Raw genomic sequence first — 22226 nt, 5'->3', positions numbered from 1 at the left:
TAATCAGATTACTAATCACTACACTTTGAAGTTACTTTTAAAACACATAAAATATACCTGTAAAAACCTATAAAAATTCAAAATAGACTGCAGCTCTTTCAGTAGTTTAATATTCACTGGAAAACCTTACAATGGGTTGATCACAACAGCTTGACTTAATACTTAAAAAGTTGGCCCAAAACTTTAAATTCTCTTATCCTTTACTTTTTTCAGTCCTTCTTTATTAAAAAAAAAAAAAAAAAAAAAAAAGAAGACATTTAGAAGAAAACTGGACTCCTGTAACCATTGACATCTATAGTATGAAAAAGCACTGCAATTTGTGGGTGTTCTGCGTTTGTCTGAAGTAGTCTACTTAAATGTGTAAATTCCAAAGTATGAAGCTGATCGGTCAGTTCTTGTCATGTGACTCTTAGTTTTCAGATGTGACTGGAAAATGCGAGCGTGCGTGATATGCACTCCCAATATGTGCACGCACACAACAGATGCATAAGTGAAGGGCCATAAGTGAAATATTATGCTTCTCTTAGTATTTAGAAGATACCTTCACTCCCGATCCTGCACAAAAATTTAATTTAGCCTGTTTAGGGTGACTGCCATGTTTTTGGGTACTGGTGTCCTCCGTGGTGACGAGAATTATCGTAGAATGCTTTCTGTTCAAGTGCTTCAACAGGTTGCTGGTCAAGTTAAAAGCAGTTGAAAGTTCTTTTAAGACATAGACAGCATTTCACAGAAATATATATTTTTTAAACTAAATGAAATCAAAGTAATGTCTGTATTTCCACATGAAGAAGCAACCACTCTCGACAGCAACCATTTCAGCTCACGTTCTCCAGCAATTTAAAAGGGCATGCTTATTAACTGACATTGCAGCAGGAAACATGATTTAAAAGAAGCACTTTTTTCTTCCAAAAAAGATATTTGTAACGCAAGTAATGTAATAACATTTACTTTTGTAACAGTAATGAAATAACACAAATTTAAAATTTTGTTTTAAAATTTGTTTCATTACTGTGTTTCTCAAAAATGTAATTACAATACAGTAGCACGTTACACCTAACTCTGCTGATAATATTAATTAAAATAAAAAATTAAGTTTAACTTCATAATTTTATAAAAAAGCAATACAAAAAAAATTATAAAGTTAAACTTTTCATAACTTAAAACAAATTGTTGAAACCTGATTAACTTAAATAAGTAAAAGCAACATACGGTTTAAACATTTGCCATTATGACTTTTGTGACATTTAATTTTTTATAGTGAAATTTATACTTTTAATTCTGGATTATTTCAGCACTGCAGACATTTCATCTCACAATTCTGAGTTTAAATCTCTCAAATCACCCCCCTCCCTCCAGAAATTCTGTTTGTTTGTTTTTTTTTTACAAATCATATTCTTTTTCATCTCACAATTGTTAGTTTATATCTCTCAGTTCTGACCTCTTTCTCAGTAATTTAAGAAGTAAAAATGATGTCATTATCTTACCTATTTTATTATTAATATTATTTTTATTATTATTATTATTATTATTATGTGACAGAAGCAGGTTTTCATAGTAAAAATACACATAAAATGACACATAACCTAACAATTTAACCACTTAACCAAGTCTTATATTTAACCTCAACAATTAATGTGTTATAATTAAATGCAGACTAACTGAACTTGTGTTTAATATTGTAATTCTGTCTGTAAACAAACAGAAATTGACAAAAAAGACACTATTTTTATGAGATCATGTTGTTTAGTTTTGGATTTGTCAAATCCAAATGATCATCCAAAAAAGAAGAAAAAGAACTCCCTGTTTCCTTACAAGACATAAAAAATAATTTTAGTTGTAAGGTCCTGGGTGCAGACAAGTAGAGCTTATTGACTTGAAATAGTGCAGCACAAAATCGCTGAATTGTGAGACAGTCTTATTCATGAATCTACAGGCAGACTGTAAGTGGGTGGAAAGCCTCTATTCTTAATGTATGTGCTGTCATGACTCCCCTTGAGCCGGTACAGCAAAGACCCCATGACCATTCGCTGCGCTCCCTATTGCACCAGACAATTAAGTCCTAAATATACGACCGCAGACGCTGAACACAAAAATAATGCTGGGGCCTGTGGGAAGAAGGCGTCAGCGGCCTGTGGAAAATCGATAGGGCTCATAAAACATTGATGGGGAGTTTTCTAGACAACATGCGACTAATGCCTAACTTACAGCTATGCAAATAACAGTAACATCAAAGACAAATTTAAATGTCTGACTGTATTCAAAACAAATTGCTGGAATGAATGAACATGTAAACAATGCATATTATACTTTATTATCACACGGCTATCGGGAATACCTGATTCTGAATGGTCAGTCCCCACATTCCAAGATATGTTATTACTATATAACAAGCAATAAAAACTAACAACACAGGCTCAACCAGGTACTTTGAATCTTGTCTGTCACACTGTTGTTTTTGAGTGTTTGGTGCCATCTTGTGATTAAATAATACGTAGGTTAGTGTGTGCTCCATTCAGTAGATTTCGTTTCTGTCAGGTTTGTCATTAATTAAAGAATTAATAAACTCAGAACAGCCAGAACAATTTATGTTTTCTGGCAAGTAGCTGTTTAATAATCTGGATAAAGTATGTCAAGATTGCCAGGCATTTTTATGTGCAGAATAAATCACTTCAGTCATAAGGGAGCACAAATTTTATTGAGCGTCACCTGCGCACCACACCGGTCTCAAGTCTCACAAAGGTGCTTTAGGATGAGTGACGAGAAAGACGAAAGAAGACTAGGCCTGGGAGACGTTAAGTTTAGTTTTGATTGCATCTACTTGCCAACTAATTCTCATTAGATTATAAGTAGACTGTTAGGTTGGCGTTAGTGTAAGTTGATATGTGTTTGCAAAGTTTCTTATAGTCAGTTAAATGTCTATTTAGCAGCAGTATCAACTAGGGGTGGGAAGATTAATCGATATGTATCGATACGCGGTCATGCGCGTGCACGATGCGAGTGCACCGGTTGAGCAGCAGAGGATGAATGAAATTTTGGAAGCAAATCGAGATGCATCGGTTTTTGCGAGATGCATCGTTTTTTCCAAGATACAGCTTATATTTTTAATATAGAATGTATTTTTTATTTATTAACAAGTGTTGTCAACCTGTTTTTGGCGCATAATTTAATCGACCTCCATAAAGTAAGCCTTAGCAACGGATTTGCGGATGTGTACACTTACACTACAACTCAGTGTATCAGGTGTGCTGAAGAAGCTAGTGGTGCGCCCTCAGAAAGCGCGAGAAGCAAAACAAACATTTTATTCCCCACTGAGTTTTAAATCTAAAGTATGGCAAGCAACATTATGGATTTAAGGATGGACGGCATGACAGGACAGATGCAATTTGCAAAATGTGCCGCGCTGTAAAATACGCAGGCAGTACGACTAATCTGAAATCTCACTTGAAGCGGCGCCACGGTGTTGTTGTGAAAGCATCTTTCAGTGTTCCTGCATCTCCGGCTTTTGTACTGCTCCAACTGTAGCTACCAGCTCCAAAAGTGGTGAGAAAAGCATTGCAAGTTTTTTTTCCATGCGCAACAGTTTCGTGCGCTCTAAGCCAGTAACGGATGTTATTGCATTGTTCATCTGCAAAGATATTCAGCCTAGTGTCACGGAGAACGAAGGTTTTAAACACCTCCTCCTGTTAATTTTTATTTAATTATAATAATAATAATAATAATAATAATAATGACAAAAATAATGGGTGTCACGGTGACACAGTGGGTAGTTTGACCACCTCACAGCAAGAAGATTGCTGGTTTGTTATATTTTTATTAGCCTGTTGTTTACAGTGACAGTGATGTTTCAAAGCAGCATAACACTGCTAGTTCACGACCTTAAGTTTTGAATATTCAGTGGCAAAATATATCTTTGTAAAACTTGTTTTCATAGTTGAAAAGTTAAATCACAATTCTTGTTGTGCAATGCTAAACCTTTATGTTGAAAGAGTGCAAATATATATATATTTTAATATATATTGCACTTATACATTCTGTTTATCTTGAAAATACTTAAATATTATGTGCTATATGTTCTAAAATGGCCCTCTACTGTAAACTGACACTCTGGCTCTGAGAGAAAAGCCAGTTTGTAAAAAAAGTCTTGGTTTTGCTTGGTTAATAAATAATCAAACTCATTCAATGGCACAGCATCCTCTTTCACATAATCTTATAAACTTGATCTAATTAGTTAGTGCTGATTTATCGCATTGTATCGTGATATGGGTGTGAATCGTATCGTGTTGCATCGCAATATGTCACAAATGTATCGCTAATATATCGGATCGTATTCTTTGTATCGAGATGCGTATCGGATCGGCATTATAGCTTAGATGCCCAACCCTAGTATCAACAGATATTGAGCAGACAGTCTACTAATACTCAAATGTACCACCAAGATAAAGTGTTACCTTGGTTTAGCTGGCAGTTGTCCATGAGGGACTGCTGTCACATGTTTGTTTTCTTGTTTATTTCATTATTAAATTTGTTAAAACATTTGCTGGTTTCTGACTCTGATGTTAGTGAAACTGATGTTAGTTTTTAGTTAGTATCAGTATGTTAGTTTTAGGAATATTTATAAGCTACTGTGCACCAAAACAGTGACAACATTTTTTATTTAGAAGATATAAACATCTAAAGCTTGCAGTTTGTTACTTCCGCATATAATGGCTAAACAATGTTTTGACATCATCTCATACTTCAGTTTCTCACTAAATCTTCTGACCAATCAAATCTTCTATAGTATCAGTCATGTCCCGTCCCCTTCAAAATAATTCTCACTTGTTTTTCATTTGATGTGCTTGATCTCAACCACTCTCACTGCCAGAGCTGTGATAAAAACGAAACACCTTTTTTAGAAAGTATTTCTGTCTTCATGTTTCAGTTGTGATCAAACACAGAATAAAGAAATACACATTTCAAAGCACTTCACATGACCTTTAAATTAGATAGTTAAAGAAAAAACACTGATTAAAATTAGAGAACACTATCAGACCCTCTTGGTTGTGATAATCTAGACAATTGATTAATTTTTTTTTTAAATAGATAGTTCACAAAAAAAAAATCAATTCTGTTATTAATTACTTAACCTTCGTCCATCTTTAATGAAATCTGAGAGATCTCTGACTTGAAACAATCAAAGTCCAGAAACACAACAGTACATGGGTCATCAATGGCTCAATTGTAATTTTGAGAAGAGTTACGGTCCGTGGGAGTTTGTATTTTTGTGCCTTCTCCCTCTCTGTTTTGCTTGTCTCCTTTCGCTCCCTTCGCATCTCCTCGACTGTCATTCGCTCTTTGTCTCGCCCTATCACCTTTTGTTCCGCTACTTTTTCTCTACTAGGTACCTGCTGATTGGATCCCGAGCCTGTCACTCCTCATTAGGGCGTTTCCTCGTGGACCAATTGGACTTCGTTCCGCGGACTTTAAGTTCGACCGGCACGCCTTGTTTTTTAGAGTGCTATGTGTGTGCGTGTTGTTTTGTGTTCGCTCGCTGATGTTCATAATGTATGCTTTGTTCTGTGTTTCTGAATAATTACATTGATGTAAATTAGGTCATGGTTAAAGAGTTTATCATTCCTTTTTGGGGAAAAGGGAATAGTTTACTAAGTCGCGCGAAATACATTTTGCCCGTCGGTAACTTCAATGTTCAGAAACACTAGGTAAGTGGGTGAGCGCCGCATTTTGTATTTTTGCTTATTATTTCAGGGAGTTTAGGTGTGGCGTCGCAAACGCTGAAGATTTCGGTTTCTTTTTCACATTTTGATTTTTATTAGTAAGTTTAGAGGGGGATCTTGTGTTCTAGTTTAGGTGGCTTTTTGGTTTTGTTTAGTTCTTTGCTTTGGCGCCACTCTAGTTCCTTTTTCCCCTAAAACTTTTATTTGTACTTCTTTCTTCTTATTAAAAGAATAATTTTGTGCACAATCTTATAAATTTATTTAACTACTACTACTACTACTCTTTAGCATCAGTTCAAGATTTATGAGAGCACTGTGCACTGTATGCATGCAGAGCTGTTAACATATACAACAGGCTTCCTCTGCTTAAACAAGTTGTTGAATAAAGATATTTGGGTTTTATTCATAATTTTGTCTGAATTATTGTACCAATCCTATTTAACTGGCCGCAAGTTCCAGTTTTCACTGACTTTATTAGATGGTGAGGCCATATAAAGTGACTGAAACTCTCCAAGAGCCGGTAGTCCAGGTAAAGGCCAAAGGACAAATGCAGGACGCAAGAGATAAATGTAGAAACTCTCAATAGGCAATCGGTTTAACACTGCAAAAGAAGAGCAGATCAAGATCACAGCAAAGAGAAAGAGAATAGGGATGTCCTGTTAACACAGATGTGCTGAACTCATTCAAGTCAAGGTTATCTATACTCCTTTTCTCACATCTGACTGCTGTAGCATTCATAAATACTAGGTTTATTTCTTTCTTGCTACACTATAAAAAATGCTGGGTTCCACACAATCATTTTGTGTTTGGACATCAAGCAGGAATTTAGGTAACTTATTCAATTTTACTAATTTAAGTGGAATGAACATAAAAAAATTAGGTTGTCCCAAAAAAAAAAAAAAAAAAAAAAAAACACTCAAGAATTGTGTTGTTTGAGCTCATTTTTAAATTAGTAGCAAACGTAATTTTTTGAGTGCATATAAAAAATTTAACAGATTACTTGTGATTATTCATTTATTTTCCTTTGGGTAAGTCCCTTAGAAACACCTGCGAACACCTGCGAACACTGGTAGAACCAATGACTGTAAAAAATATGGACGACGCGACAGCCCTTTTTCCCATTGAACGCCTTGAGGGCAAAACGCCTGCTTGACGGGCACAAACTGTCGCAAAAGACTGCTGAAATTGGAGCCTTGACATGCGCAGAAGGATTGTCTGATGGAGCCAGAGGAGGAGCCGCGAAAATGAGCGGAGTCGAGCTTCCAATCAAACGCTTTATGTAAAATCAACTATGCCCCCCGAACTTCTCAGCATGCGTTTGCTGTCATATCAACACAAATGGATGTAATAACGTTAACAAATATGAGGGTTTTATATATTCAATCGCGCCAGCTCCAGGCCGCAGCGCATAACTTACTCGCGGCGTCGCGGGCTGATTCCGGCTCGCATGCGGCAGCGCCTGCTCGCTCGGCCGCCGCATCTGGCTCGATTGACTCGGACTGGAATCGGGCAGTGAGTCCAGGCATCCGGAGTAGGTCCAGCAGAGGTAACATTAGTCAGTCTGAGCTCTAAGAGATAAGTCTCCGGCAGGCGAGAATCTAGCCGGAACTGTGTTTTGCTATCTGGGTGGCTAGGCGTGTATCAGCAAACTAATAAAGCCCGAAAAAAGCCCTGACCTTAGCGAATAAATAGTGTTCCACCAGGATCATGTATGTCAGAAACTATAGTTTACTGCTGAGCTCATTTTGTCATGGTAAAATAACACAGAAATCGAATAATAACATTTCAGTCTACTTCAGTCTTCTGCCGAAGCTCAGACGCCGCGCTTTGAGAAACTTTCAATCACAGCTGTCAATCACGATGACACGCCCAGCATTAAATTACTGCTAAAAACAAACTGTTTACAAAAATGAAGATCTGCACCTATTTCAGCACAATAACCAGTGCCTTAATCGACCAGAACTATCTTTCGGGACATTTTATTGCAAGTGTAATATTTTTTTTTATTTGGGCTCAAGTCTCCTTCATTAACACGGAGGAGGCGGGCTTTATGACTTGCACTGCAGCCAGCCCCCAGGGGGCGATCTAACGGCCGAAACCTTCACTCGAACGCAGGCTTGCGGCACACTTGGGTAGAACATACAAACTCCACGCAAAAATGCCTCCTGGCCAAGACTTAAACCAGCAACTTTTTTCTTCTGAGTGCTAACCACTGAGTCACAGTGTGGCCCCTACTTGCGCTTATTATTATAAAATAAATAAATAAATAAATATTTACTTAATATTAATATTTGTTTTTACAATATGTAACCCTGGACCAAACCAGTCATATATTTAATCTTCTAAAATAAGATTTTTAAAAGTTCTGAAAGCTGAAAAAAAGGAGCTTTCAAGTTTGCTTTGTTAATATAGACAAATATTTGGCTCTTTTTGAAAATCTGAGATCTGAGGGTAAAAAAAAAATATTAAGAAAATCACCAGAAAGTAATTATATAAAGTGCTAATAAATGCACATTACTCATAAAAATAAACTTTTAATATATTTACAGTTGGAAGTTTACAGAATGTCCACATAGAACATGATCTTTACATAATATTCTGATGATTTTTGGCATAAAAAAAAAATCTATACTTTTTCCCCATATAATGCATATTTTGCTATATATCCTCCTGCAACATAAGATCAGAGTCACATACTTGAAATTAAATAATGAAAAAAATCATTTCATCTGATCTCACACTTCAGTAGCTTCTTTGGCCCCCTTTGTGTCAGGGAAAACAACACTTAAAATGATGTTGTCAGGAAATTGATATTCACACACACAGAATGCACAATTACACACTGCCGCACTTAAGACCGGCAAGAGTCAATTGCTTTATTGACAGCACCGCATGGTCTCTCCATAAAGACCAGAACAGTCCCGGCAGAGACAAAGCACCTCCGTTCCGCCGTCTTACCCTACTGAGCAGTACAAGAAGCATCCAATTAAACTAGCCACCTGTTTTGACAGAGCTGAAAATTTCAGCCAACGTGGCCTGAGGCGCAGTCAGCATCACAGCCGACTCATTGCATATTCTGCCATTAACACAACCCTCTACACGTTGCAAACCAAATCCTTACACCCCCCAAAATCAGCCACTGAGCATGTCTTGACACAAAAAGTCACATTTATAATCCAAATGTCTAAGTTCCACCCACAAGTGTCAGCAATGGAGTCAAAGTATTTAGCTAGTGAAAACAGTCAACGTGTGGAAAAATGATTTAAGGGAATGGTTACAAAACTTTACTTATGACATACAGTGCCCAGAATTAAGGAGTACACCCCTTAAAAATGTATATGTATTTATTTTTTGAATATCAACTATTTATACTTAAAATTGTATTTTAAATTTAGCATTTTCAGCATGTGTAGTGGTTGAAGAGTATTGATTTTTTTCCATGGTTTTAAGTTGATGGATTAGTTTCATTAATGGCTTTGGAACTGATTGTAAAACCAACACTTTACTTGAAGGGAGTGTTCATAACTTAAGACTGTCATGAAATCTTTATAATCATGACATGAGACATCATGAATATGTGATTTTTATCCATGCTCACGACAACTGTCATCATGTGTGATCTGCATGTTTAATGCAAAAATGACATAGTTAGAGATGTGTTTGTTATGACAACTTCATATGAACAAATACTGTTGTGTTTGCCAGCAAATTTGCCTCCATATCCTTCCAAACTTCATTTGCCATCAAACCTTGCATCCACACACCGGTTTCAAGTTCATCCTGATTTCACACACAGCTGAAGTACATTATCATTAATTACTTGAACTGTAAATACACCTTTCATTTACACATCTGTTGCTGAGTCAGGCAGCAAAGCATCAAAACAATATAAATAGTCCAAAGGGTCAAAACACAGGAAGGCAAAAACAATAGAAATGCTTAGAAATGCAGCAACAAATGCTAAACAAGACTCAACTATGGATGAATGTATGATTAGTGTTTAAATAGTATGTGTAATCTGTGTAAATTATCTGCAGCTGTAATGAGTGTAAAGCCCTGGTCAAATCACATGATTTTGTTATGATTTCGGCACGATTTCCTTGATGCAGGGTGTCCTGGGGATTCGTAAATGACAAATGGGCAACGTGACACAAGATACAAATGTTTCTTCTCGTGTAATGGGGCATAGTTCACAACAACTGATACCATGTCTGCGATGCCTCAAGACACCATCGCAGAAAGAATGTTTACCTTTTTCCCCAATCTTCATGACAAGTTAGATCACATGGGTGACACTGGACAATAGGAGCACATAATTTCTCAGTAATATCCGCGGATGCTGCCGTTAAACCACGGGTCAGTTAATCAAAAAAATAGGCTGCATATTTACTTACGGGTGGGTCTCAGGTGGATAAGATCAATCATTGGTTACGCAAAGTTTAACTACTTTCTCTAAAATACTAATGTGTTTTAAGCTATTCTATTTGACAGACTGACACAAATATGCAGACATCCCCATTCTTACAACGAGTTCACTCAGCTTTCCAAATGAGTTTGTTCTTTTGAGGTAAACAAATCAGTGCTGCCAATGCATTGCAAAACCCTTACTTATTTAAGGTACTTGATTTTAGGCTAGATTTTATTTTATTTAACAGATCAGTTTGTGCTTTGGCACTGAAGCATAGCAGACTGTTTTGCACCACTTCACCTGATGATATTGGTTATTCTTGTCTATTTAGTAGATAACTTTAAAACAAGAAACATTAAAATTAAGATACATATTATACCAAACATAATTCGCTTCAAAAAGATATTTGTTTCAAGAAAAATACATGAATAATTTTTTTGTTTATGCAAGTCCACCATTAACTGTGCGGGAGGATGATTTGTTTTGATCCGTGAAAATAAAGGATTTAATTAATGATTCACTGTAATTGTTGTATTACTAACCTTGCCATTTTTTTGACATTATTGTGTCATGAACATCTGATTTTGCCTTGGTGCTGATGTGCTTTTATTTTCTCTGTCTCACTCGCGGCAAGTTCAGGCAAGGGATTGTTTAATAAGCAACCCATGGCAGAAAAATATACATTTAGTTTTCAAAGAACATATCTTAATATTAAAAATGAAAAATACGTGTTTGATCCAATCAATGTTAAAACGAATGCCTTTAAATAATGTAGCCTAGTTGTCAACCAGCATCAGCGTTTATTGATATTGACATAAGAAAAAAAAAAAAAAAAAACATTGAAACTATGATAAGAAACATTGTTATAGCAACACTTGTGAATGCTTTGGGAAATAATGCTCGTCGTAGAGGTCACAGGATGACTGATCGTGAAGAACAAGTAGTTTGGCACATTTGTTACCCACGATAAATCAAGATTTTATCAAGACAAAATTGCATAATTTGAATTAGTGACTAATTTGTGTTATGTGAAAAGGGCTTAAGTGTACAGATTATGATTAGTTGTAGCAGGAATTGATTGTCACAATGACTTGGATTTGTTCAGCAGGATATTTGAAGTGATCTCTAGGGAGGGCAACACTACTGGCGATCACAACAAATACATTATAAACTGGCTTTGTCTGTGTTGTGACAACTTTATATTATCAAGACAGCATAACTTGTCATAACTCTGTCATAAACATGATTGTCATGAAACCATTATATTTGTGTCATTAATATTTTTCTGATAAAACTGATTTTTTAGTGGAACAAAATTACTTTTCCATCAAAAGTTCTCATCAAAATTGTCCATACACTGTCAAATTATTTTAGAGCAATGTCATGAATATTTAATGACATTTTAATGGCAAACTGAATTAATACCACTATAGTTGAGGTCAAGAAAAATACTAATGATGATGTTATAAAATTAATGACACAATTATAATGACATGTTTTTGACAAATTATGTTGTCTTAAACACATATTAAACAATGTCACCTTTTCATTTGAAATGACTCAACTGAGTGAATGACACTTAATGACAGTTTAAGCCATAAGTATACATAAAATCTCCTTCATATTCAATATATGCATCATGTCATGTTTATAAAAGTTTCATGGCAGTCTTATGAACACCCCTTCAAGTAAGCTGTTTCCAAAAAAAAACAGATTTGCGTAAATATCTTATTTAATACCATCCCATAGAAAGTATTTAAAAAGCAAGATGAATGTTTTTTTCCCCTGATTTATCAGTTTGAGTGTACTCATTTATGCTGGTCACACAAATGCTGGATTAATGTACAATTTGTCCTTACCCTCTGATCATGGCAAAGGATTCGTCGCTGGAAAAATAAGCAGCTCCAGGAAGTATTGTGACAGTTTCTTTACCTGAAATGGAGAGAGTGAAATGAGAAGAGCTTTCATTAAGTGCTCTGAATGAACAAATTAGGTTATTAAAAAGTAATTTATGCTAATGCTGCATAACTGTCCTTAAGTACGAAAGTGAGGGATAATTATTACCGGCATTGATGAGATCCGCATCAACCGCGTCCTCTGTTGGATAGGGACCCTGAATTACAAAAAATAAAATTACCTGCTTATGATATTATGATGTATTATATATATATTTCACTTCTGATGACCACACACAGATACAAAAACACTTGTTACCAGACAATTTATGAAAACTGACTTCTACAGTAGGAAAAAAGATAAAAAGTCATCAATGATTACTTTCAATTGTTTATAAGACTACTCTCAACATATATAAAATATATTATTTTGTTTTCAGCAGAAGAAATTCGTAATGGTTTGAATCAGTTTGACAATTTTCATTTCAGAAATCAAAAAGAGCTTTATTGTCAGGTATGTTCGCACATACGATGAATTTGTTTTCGTGACAAAGCTTCTACAGTGCAACAGAATTACAGAGACAGGACAAAAAAAACAGATAATAAATATATAAATTTATTTATATAAATAAATATATTGTGTGAACTATTCCTTTAATACAGAAATAAATACAATAAAATATTACTTTAAATAACATTAGAGATAAGCATTTAACCAGGTTTTCTGCAGGTTTCACCAAGTTAAATTTAAGACCTTTCAAGCATTTAAGACCATTATGAATGAAATTTTAAACTCGTACAGGGCTACATGCTAAGCAGCTTTTCAAATGGCCCAGTTGGAAAAGATTTTTATTTGCCCTATCAAACTTTTTTCTCTTATTTAATACATTTAATAATACAATGATAATAATTGAATAATTAAAAAATATATATATTCTAGTTCATTCTGAGCAAAAATTTTTAAATATTGTCAAAACAAGCAAGCTCTAGTTGTAAAAATACAACTTTAAAAAATAAACTAAAATGAAAAAAATAAATGTCTGTGCGGGTCAGCTTGCTCAGTAGGAAATACATGGAAAACTTTTAAACAAATGTTATTGTAAAAAAAAAAATAATTAAACCATTATGGTAAATAGAGTTAAAAGTACACTCTTAAAAAAACTTAAAAGTTTTATTTTTTATTTATTTACTAATTGGATGGGTACTGGCCAGATTGGGTAAAAACAGTAAGATTGTGAAGTCAATTTATATTAAAATGCTATTTATTTTTGAGATGGCAATCCTTACATCACTATTCCGTGTCACACAACCTTTCAAAGTTAATTTTAATATGATGAATTTCTGCTCACAACGCATTCATATATAACTACCAATAACTGACAATGTTTTAGAAAAGATTCAATGCCACCCTAAGATGTGTCAAAAGCTTTAGATAAAAAAAAAAATTATATATATATATATATATATATATATATATATATATATATATATATATATATATATATATATATATATATATATATATATATATATATATATATATATATATATATACATATATATATATATATATACATATATATATATATATATATATATATATATATACATATACATATATATATATATATATATATATATATACATATACATATATATATATATATATATATATATATATATATATATATATATATATATATATATATATATATATAAACACATACAAATATACACACACACACACTCACACACACACACATACATACAAATACATATATATTTCATATAGTCACATTTAATTAGCATTATCTTATTTTAAAATGTACATTAAAGCCAAGTAATTACAATGTTTTTCAAAAAATCTACTCTAATGTGAGTGGACTCCACTTGTTCTGTTCCAAGATCTAGCTTTAGTTCGAAAAACAAATGGATATACTCGTTGTTTTTTTTTAATACACCCACATATGAAAGTGTGGAGGTCTCCAATGGTAACTCTTCCCATATTTATTATACTGCTGCTAATACTGACACAGCAATCGAGGCACTGGCTGAGTTGGACAAGTGATTCTCAACTAATGCAATGGTTCTAGCGTGGCATATGATGTTGTTCAGCTGTGACAATAATGTCATTGTTCCCTTACTAAACATGCACTGTTTGTGTGCTTAAACGCTGTGTTCCAGACGCTTTCAGCAGTAAAAAAATGTTGCACTTGCGTTCCAGTCAATCTGGCATTACAGAAACGTTTACTATGTGAGGTGTGAATATAATAATACTTCATTACTAAAACAAAAAGAAAATCAGCGTTTCTAGAGGTTTTATCAAGTCGAATTTAAGACAATTTAAGATCATAATGAATGAAATGTCAGACTTACACAAGGCACAACAGTAAAGATTGCTTTTTAATGGACAAGTTAAAACCTTAAACATTAAAAACTCATGTTGTTGATAAAAAGATAATTAAATCAATAAGTAAATAGATTTTATAAATAAATAAACATCTCTTTAAACTTTTATTGAAATATTGTTAGTGATTAGATGGGTGTTGGCCTTGTAAATGTTGTTTGTCCTTTGAAAATCGCATGATGAAATCAAAATGTACATATTAGTGCACTGAAAAGCTAATATGATGTCTGAAATAGCATTTTCACATGTGTTCCCAAACATTATGTTTGTAAAATACTTGGATGTTTTTTTTTTACAATGTGTCACAACTTGGGCTCCAAGTTAATACTAAGTTAATACCCCTGAAGAAAAAAAAAATAGGTTTGAATAACTAAAAAAGTAGAAAACATGGTGTATGGTTTGTAAACAAAAAATCTTGCTACCAAATTAAAGTACACCATTAAGCTATTTGAAATATTTTTTTGCATGCAGTGTGTAGTGTATAACTGTTTGAGAAAAGGCAACATTTTAAAAGGTCAAAGCACACAGCTATTTTCTCAAAAATAGAAACAAATGATTGTTAACCGTCATAATGATTCATCAGCAATTTCAGCTTCACTTCTGTAACTGATCAATCACACATGAGTAACTAGCCTATGGTGTTCATTGGCTGCCCATGAACTGTCAAAATGTCATGAACTGACCTCAAACACTTTAGCTCAATGGTCTCAAACTCGATTCCAGGAGGGCCGCAGCTCTGCGCAGTTTAGCTCCAAACACCTCCGACTCACACCTGCTTAGTGGTCTACAATGGTCTTGACCACCTTGATTAGTTGGATCAGGTGTGTTTGGTTAGGGTTGGAGCAAAACTGTGTAGGCCCACCAGGAATTGAGTTTGAGACCTATGCATTAGCTGGTTTGTGTGCTCAAATTCATGCCAGGGAGAAGCATTTATCGCCAAGACAAAGCAGTTATTCGAGAACAAATCCTGTTATAATTAATGAAGCTGTGAGATAAATCTTTTACATTGTGTCTGTTGTTTATGATGGGAGAAATGAAAATCACAGAATTCAGACACTGAGCATGATCACTAAACAAAACCAGTGGTGACTAATATAAATCCCGAAAGAAACATTTATTATTGTTTAATATTCTCGAAATTCTCTAAAGTGAGAAACAAGTCATGCTTGTCATGCTCCAAGTCATGCTTGTAATTTAGGTTTGGAACAAATAGTTCTTCTAGTTCCAGTGTTTTATTATTACACTCAAGCACAAATTAACATAGTTAAATCCATACCATTATTACTGTCCTACAGTGTTTACAATTGTTGAGGACCAAAAAAGCTTCTGTACCTGAGATTCAAATATAGTTATTAGCGCTTGGTTTCTGACACACAATGTTTGCTATATAGACCAAACACACACTGGGCCGTCCAATCGATCACAGCAGAGAATGATTGTGGAAAAGTGGGGATTTAGAAATAATGAATCTTCGAACAAACAATTTAAGATTCTGAAAAATAAGGTGATTTTAAATGTACATCAGCAGAAGATGAAAGCATCTTGTTGTAAGAGACCTTTAGGAAACCTTTAAACTAGCATAACAAAGCACGTTGATATTTATGTGAAAACCATGATGCTTTTTTGGATTATCTGATAAATAGAAAGTTTAAAAGAACAGCATTTATTTAAAATAAAATCAAAATTGCACCATAATAAATGCAGTTACAGTCATTTTTATAAGTTTGATGCATCCTCACACAATAAAAGAATGCATTTCTTTCAAAAGAAAAAGAGTGACTCAGCCCAAACTTTTAAATGACAGTGTAGCTCTCGATAATTTAACTTCATTATAATTTCAGCTTGTCAAATGAAACTGCACAAAACAAAAAGATACAAACTTTAAGAGTGATCTTTTACTCTTCGTAGCATAAACATGCTTGTAAGGTATTTAAAACTCAAAATCACAGCAAACGTTGCATTGCTTTTGTAACTGTATTTAGCCAATTCAATACAATTATGTGAAAGGAGTGCTTACCAGGCCCAGAATGCCATTTTCACTCTGCAGGTGGACGGTAATATCTGGTTTGATGAAATTACTGGCCAGCATGGGGATTCCGATGCCCAGGTTTGCTAAAAAGGTTGCATTAATGGATTATCATAAGAACTATGCAGGAAATACATTTCTTTACTTCCAATAAAGTGGTAAAATAAAAGTAAACTGGTAACACTTTACAATAAGGTAAATTAGTTAATGCATTTACTAACATGAACTAATCATGAACAACACATGTACAGCATTTATTAATCATAATTGAACATTTACTAAAGCATTATTAGCATCCAAGTCCATGCTTGTTGACATTAGTTAATGCACCATGAGTTAACATGAACTAACAATAAACAACTGTAATTTCATTAACTAATGTTAACTAACATGAACAAATATTGTAGTAAATTTATTGTTCATTGTTAGTTCATGTTAGTAAATGCATTAATTAACATTAACTAATGAACCTTATTGTAAAGTGTGACCAGTAAACTCAATGTGTATTAAGTTCATTTTAACTGCATGATTTTTTTGCATTCCCAAAAATTTGTAGAGACATAATGGGTGAGCATTTAATGACAGAATTCTCAATTAAAGTCGGCAAGAGTTAACCACTCCTCCTTTATCTGAAATGGTTTAATTTTACAAGTCCCGTGGAGTTAAACAGTTGAGTTTTACATTTTTTTTAATCTATTCAGACAATCTCTGAGTCTGGTGGGAGCAATTTTAGCTAAGCATAAATCATTGAATTGGATTAGATTATTAGCATCTCGCTCAAACTTCCATCAGTCTTAGTACAAAATCAGTGTTATTCCTTAAACAAGCGTACGCACATTTTTTCCCCCTTTTATTAAGATAGAATAATAGAGGACTGACAGGAAAGTATTGGGAGCAGAGAGAGGGGAAGGATTTAGGAAATAACTTGCCTAATTACCCTAACTTGTCTAGTTAACCTAATTAACCTAGTTAAGCCTTTAGATGTTACTTTAAGCTCTATAGAAGTCTTGAAAAATATCTAGTTAAATATTATTTACTGTCATAATGGCAAAGGTAAAATAAATCAGTTATTAGAAATGAGTTATTAAAACTATTAGGTTTGGAAATGTGTTGAAAAAATCTTCTCTCCGTTTAACAGATATTAGGGAAAAAAATAAACAGGGGGGCTAATAATTCAGGGGGACTAATAATTCAGGGGGACTAATAATTCTGACTTCAACTGTATATGAGCATACATATAATTTAGAAGTCCAAACATCAATCACCTGCTCTATCCTAATATTAATGATAATAATTATTGTGTCTTGCCTTGTATTTAGAGGAAACTTTGACTGCTTCTTAAGAGAGCGTACAGGTATGTTTCCTGTGAGTGATGAATGGCTGCTCAGGCCCTGATCACACTTATGTGTGGCAAAATGTTAGGTGCCTTTTTAAATGGTTTTCGAAAGGCATAAATAATGTGTGACTCTGTTTATGTGCCCTGTGTGCATCTAGCATTTGCCTGCTGCACCTCGCATTTTGACGGTGTGCTCTGTGCAACTGCAGTTGTAAAATGTAATCTGTGCGCAGAAAAAAGCACCTGCGCTTTAAGACGGTTGATACACTATGGCTGACTAGCATCATAAAACACACTCTTTTGAAAAGAGTCTTTTCTAGTCAACAAAAATACAGTGCATATTCAGAACGTCAATCTTTTAATGGGGCAATTATCAAACCTCTTTTTTTAGCAAGATGCTAATGGTCTAATCCGATTCAATGACTTATGATAGGCTAGGCTAAAAGGGCTCCTGCCAGACCTGGGGCCTCATGTACGAAGACTTGCGTGGAAATCATACTAAAACATTGCGTACGCACAAAGCTGTAAATGCGTACGCCGAATCTCACGCATATTTTTTTGTACATCCGAATAAACGTGAAACTGAGCGCAACATGCACGAGCACAAAACCCCTCCCTGCCTCCTCCCCTGTATGAATATGCTAATGACTATGCTAATGGTAAAACCCAACGAAAAAGCAATGGCAAAAGCAAGCAAATAGAGAAACTTTGAACAGAATGTGAATTGGAGGTGCTCCTTTCGGAGGTAGACCGGAGAAAAGCGGTGTTAGTTGCAAGTTTGTTCTCCGGAATTAACAACAAAAGAAAAAAATAGAGTGGGAGAGTTTAGCTGATGCGGTTAACACAGTTGGGTCTGAACATCGCACTGAGTGAATTAAAGAAGAAATAGTGTGGTTTATAACTGTAAACTGTTGCAAAACCCGTAACAGTCTCAGTGGCGCAGCTTGTAAGACGCATGTCAACATGTTTTGACACGTTCGAGCATGAACTCGGTTCGAATCCAGCGTCTGATGAACTCTTTCTTCTTTTTCCCCTCCGCTACATATCAGATTTTGCCAACTATTTATCACGAGAAAGACAAGTAGGAATCATTAATAAGTTTGTGCATCATATTTTTTTTGCACATTTATTGAATGGAAATGTTTCTGATTCACGCATGCAAATTCATCTTCAGATAGTGTCTTTATAGCAATGTGTGAGCAGTAGATAGCTCAGATTACATTGGGAAAACAGGCGACCGCTGCAAATTGTGCTTTAATGTTTAGCTGGCCAACTACGTGGTATGGAAACCTTATATACCTGCTAGATGAACCCGTCTCATATAGCTGCCATTGCAAGGCTCAAAGACACTTTGTAGAGAGGAATTTAACACAACTGCCTCTAGGAGTCGCCAATGGAAATAAAACAGACACGCACAAAAAATGTGCGTACGCCAGCCATAAAGCTGCCTTGACGCTGCGCACATTCCCACGTTCAGTTCATTGTTAGTAAATCCAAACGTGAAAGATTCTGAGCGTGAAACCTGGCGTACGCAAAGTTTTTGTGCGTACGCAGAATTGATACATGAGGCCTCTGGAGATTGGCTGAATGGATTGAAAATGGTAAAACTCTAAGGCAGCTCAACCTCATTCCACGTTTTGTATGTCTCCTTTGTTTGTCACACCTATTACAGGACTTTCAGTGGCTTTTTTCACAATATGCGTTTTTCAGTGTTCTTGCGTCCTCGTGTTCTCATGTAACATCATCATGAACTGTCCAACTTCAGTTCCAAAACTCAAAATCGCAAAAATGGAGGATGTGTGAAAGTTCCTGGATGTGTTCTTGATATCAAGGATACGTGGATGCAGACTTGAGCACAAAAATCGATCGAGAAATCTCAGAAGTCTTTGCGACTGAATAAAGGAGATGGAAAGCACAAATTTATAAATATATAAATATAGATTTATTATTAAAGTTCAGAGATATAACTTATTTATCTCAGGAGTTTCTCTAAATGAGATGGTGAAAGTAAACATTCACAATGAAAATCTAAATAAAGCCGTAATCGCATTATCTGCTGAATTTCCTATTAAAATCGGTTTTATTTGTTTTGTGCAAAGTATATTTGTAAGACTTTTATGCATTTTTTATGTATTGAAATGAGGGAAAAACAAAATAATTGTTGTATGAATGCTGTATCGTTTAAATAATTTTCTTTAAAAAAAAATATGTGAAGGTCATGTGACCATCGCATTTTGTGTTCTCACAAGGTAACCTGGCAAGACCGCTCTCCACGAGAACTCAAGTCCGTTCTCTGCATTCATGGAATTGAAAAACAGCCAATCTCTGCTAATGAGCTGATGATCTGAATCAGGTGTGTTTGGTTAAAGAGACATGGAAAATGTGTAGAGCTGGTCGTCCCCCAGGAACGTGGTTGAGAAACACTGCTCTAGATGAGTTGTAAAATCAGTCTTTTCCAAAAAAAGTTAACAGTTTCTTTAAAGGATAAAAGTTTATCAACTTTACAAGCAAAAATTTAAGCAAAATGGTCTGAAATACTATGCATACCGTACATCCCGTCCTCAAACTCGAGTGCAGCTCTACGAATAATCCTCTCTCTCACAATATCAGAGTCTTTCTTGGGTTTGGGATTTTCAGCCTGGGCTTTCTTGACTGTACGCCTCTGCAAAAGGTCAGTCAATAAAATGACAACGGCAATAAGAGATAAAAGATGACAGAGGTTAGATTGATCAAGGAAAACTGACAGAAACAAGCCAGTCAAGTCATGCCAGCTCACCTCGATTCGCTTCTCATAGTGATCTCCGTTCACAATCCTGTGGACGTAGATGCTGGGAATGTGAATGTCTTCTGATGCAAACGTGCCCACGTCCACAATCTCCTCTACCTGAACACAAAAAATAGACCAGATGACAATCAGACTAGAATTTTTTTCTGCTATGAAAATTAACTATGTTTTATTGTGGGAAAAGTGTAGTAACCATGTGTTTTAAAGGCATTGATTAGCATTTGGAGGATCAGGGTTCTTCAAGTAATATTATAGTATTACAAATCACAGACACTGGAGTTTATTTGATTGTTTAAATAAATTAAAGCTGCTTAAAAAATATTTTGTTTATCAATAATTTGTCTCTGTAAATATCATAGGCGTGAAAAGGAACAACATTTTCTAGTGACATACATACTCCATGTACTAACAACGTGGCGCAGCAACATGCAATAAACGCAATAAAATATATGTTTTGCATTGTCCTGACCATCTGCGACAACGACACACAAAATTTCTATTTTAAAAATGCTTTAATTTTCTGTGACTTCATGGAAGAACAACAACATATACTACTAAGACAATGACCACCTCAGGTACAGATTATGTGTTTTTTTAAGTGTTAAATGTTACCGATGTGTTTAAACACTATTTTACGTGACATGTATTGTCATACTACTGAAAGCAGCAGCAGAGAGTTTACCTCAGTTCTTGAAAATGAAATAAATAGCAGACGGTTAGTCAGAACTGTGCCAGTGCAAACCAACAACATCAGTTACTCAGTAGCCTATTAATAATGTTAAAGATGTATTAATTAGATTAAAGCCTTGAAAATTTCATTAGAAGTGCAGTGACTGGTATTTAAATGTTTCTGTCATGTCACGTCACTTTTGTTGCAGACAGCCAGTTTGTTTGTTATTGGAATCGAGACGCATTGCGTGTTGGTAGTGTTAATTTAAGCTAAAATCTGTACTTAAACGCAAGTTGAAGTACTTTTTTTGTGGTTTCACAACAATATACAGCTAAAGCACAAATTTCCCCATCAGCCTCTGTTGGTTAATTTGCATTAGCGCTGTAATACTGCACAAGAAAGACAGATTTGTTGGCGAATACAACAATTGACTACTTTCACTGCAGAAGATTTAGCATTATCTGCAATGGTTAAAGGTTTACTTCACTTTAAAATGAAAAAAATGTCATTAACTTTTATGTCATTCTAAATCAGTGAGATGTATGTTAATCCTTAGAGAACAAATTATGATATTTTTTGCACAAATTTCTGTTTAAAAAAGTCTGTTCACCAAAAAAAAATTCGATTTAATTTGCTAGTTTTATTTAACATATAAATATATCGACACTGATGAGATCAGCTTGATGAGAGAGAACAAGCCTCATTGGTTCATTCTGAAAGTCAAAACTGTCACACACAAGAAAGAATCTCATTTTGTTTATCCCACATTGAGCATGTTTTAGCTTCCGTGAAGCAAATAAAGCTCACTAATCACTGTTAATCTTTTTATTATATAATCTGTGATCATATCTCTTGTGAAGTCTAGGATTAAACCACTTGATTCTTGAAGATTTTATTTTTGATCTCTTTACGAATATTTTCAAGCATCAGAATTTTGGAAAAAAAGCCCTTTAATGGATGCAAATGATCTCTCAAATTTGACAAA

General features: G+C 34.6%; 1 protein-coding gene across 1 annotated transcript in view; it reads right to left on the bottom strand.

Annotated features, from left to right (window-relative positions):
• The window catches only part of oxct1a (3-oxoacid CoA transferase 1a), a 101434-nt gene that overhangs the window by 41446 nt on the left and 37762 nt on the right, over nt 1–22226 (bottom strand). The window contains 5 exon segments of the mRNA NM_001007291.1: nt 11982–12054; nt 12187–12235; nt 16442–16536; nt 20334–20448; nt 20563–20670. Of these exon segments, the coding sequence (NP_001007292.1) occupies nt 11982–12054; nt 12187–12235; nt 16442–16536; nt 20334–20448; nt 20563–20670 (440 nt within the window).

Source organism: Danio rerio, chromosome 8 (assembly GCF_049306965.1).
Source record: "Danio rerio strain Tuebingen ecotype United States chromosome 8, GRCz12tu, whole genome shotgun sequence".
NCBI lineage: Eukaryota > Metazoa > Chordata > Actinopteri > Cypriniformes > Danionidae > Danio > Danio rerio.
Note: the sequence above shows the minus strand (reverse complement) of the source record. Positions and strands in the feature narration are given on the sequence as shown.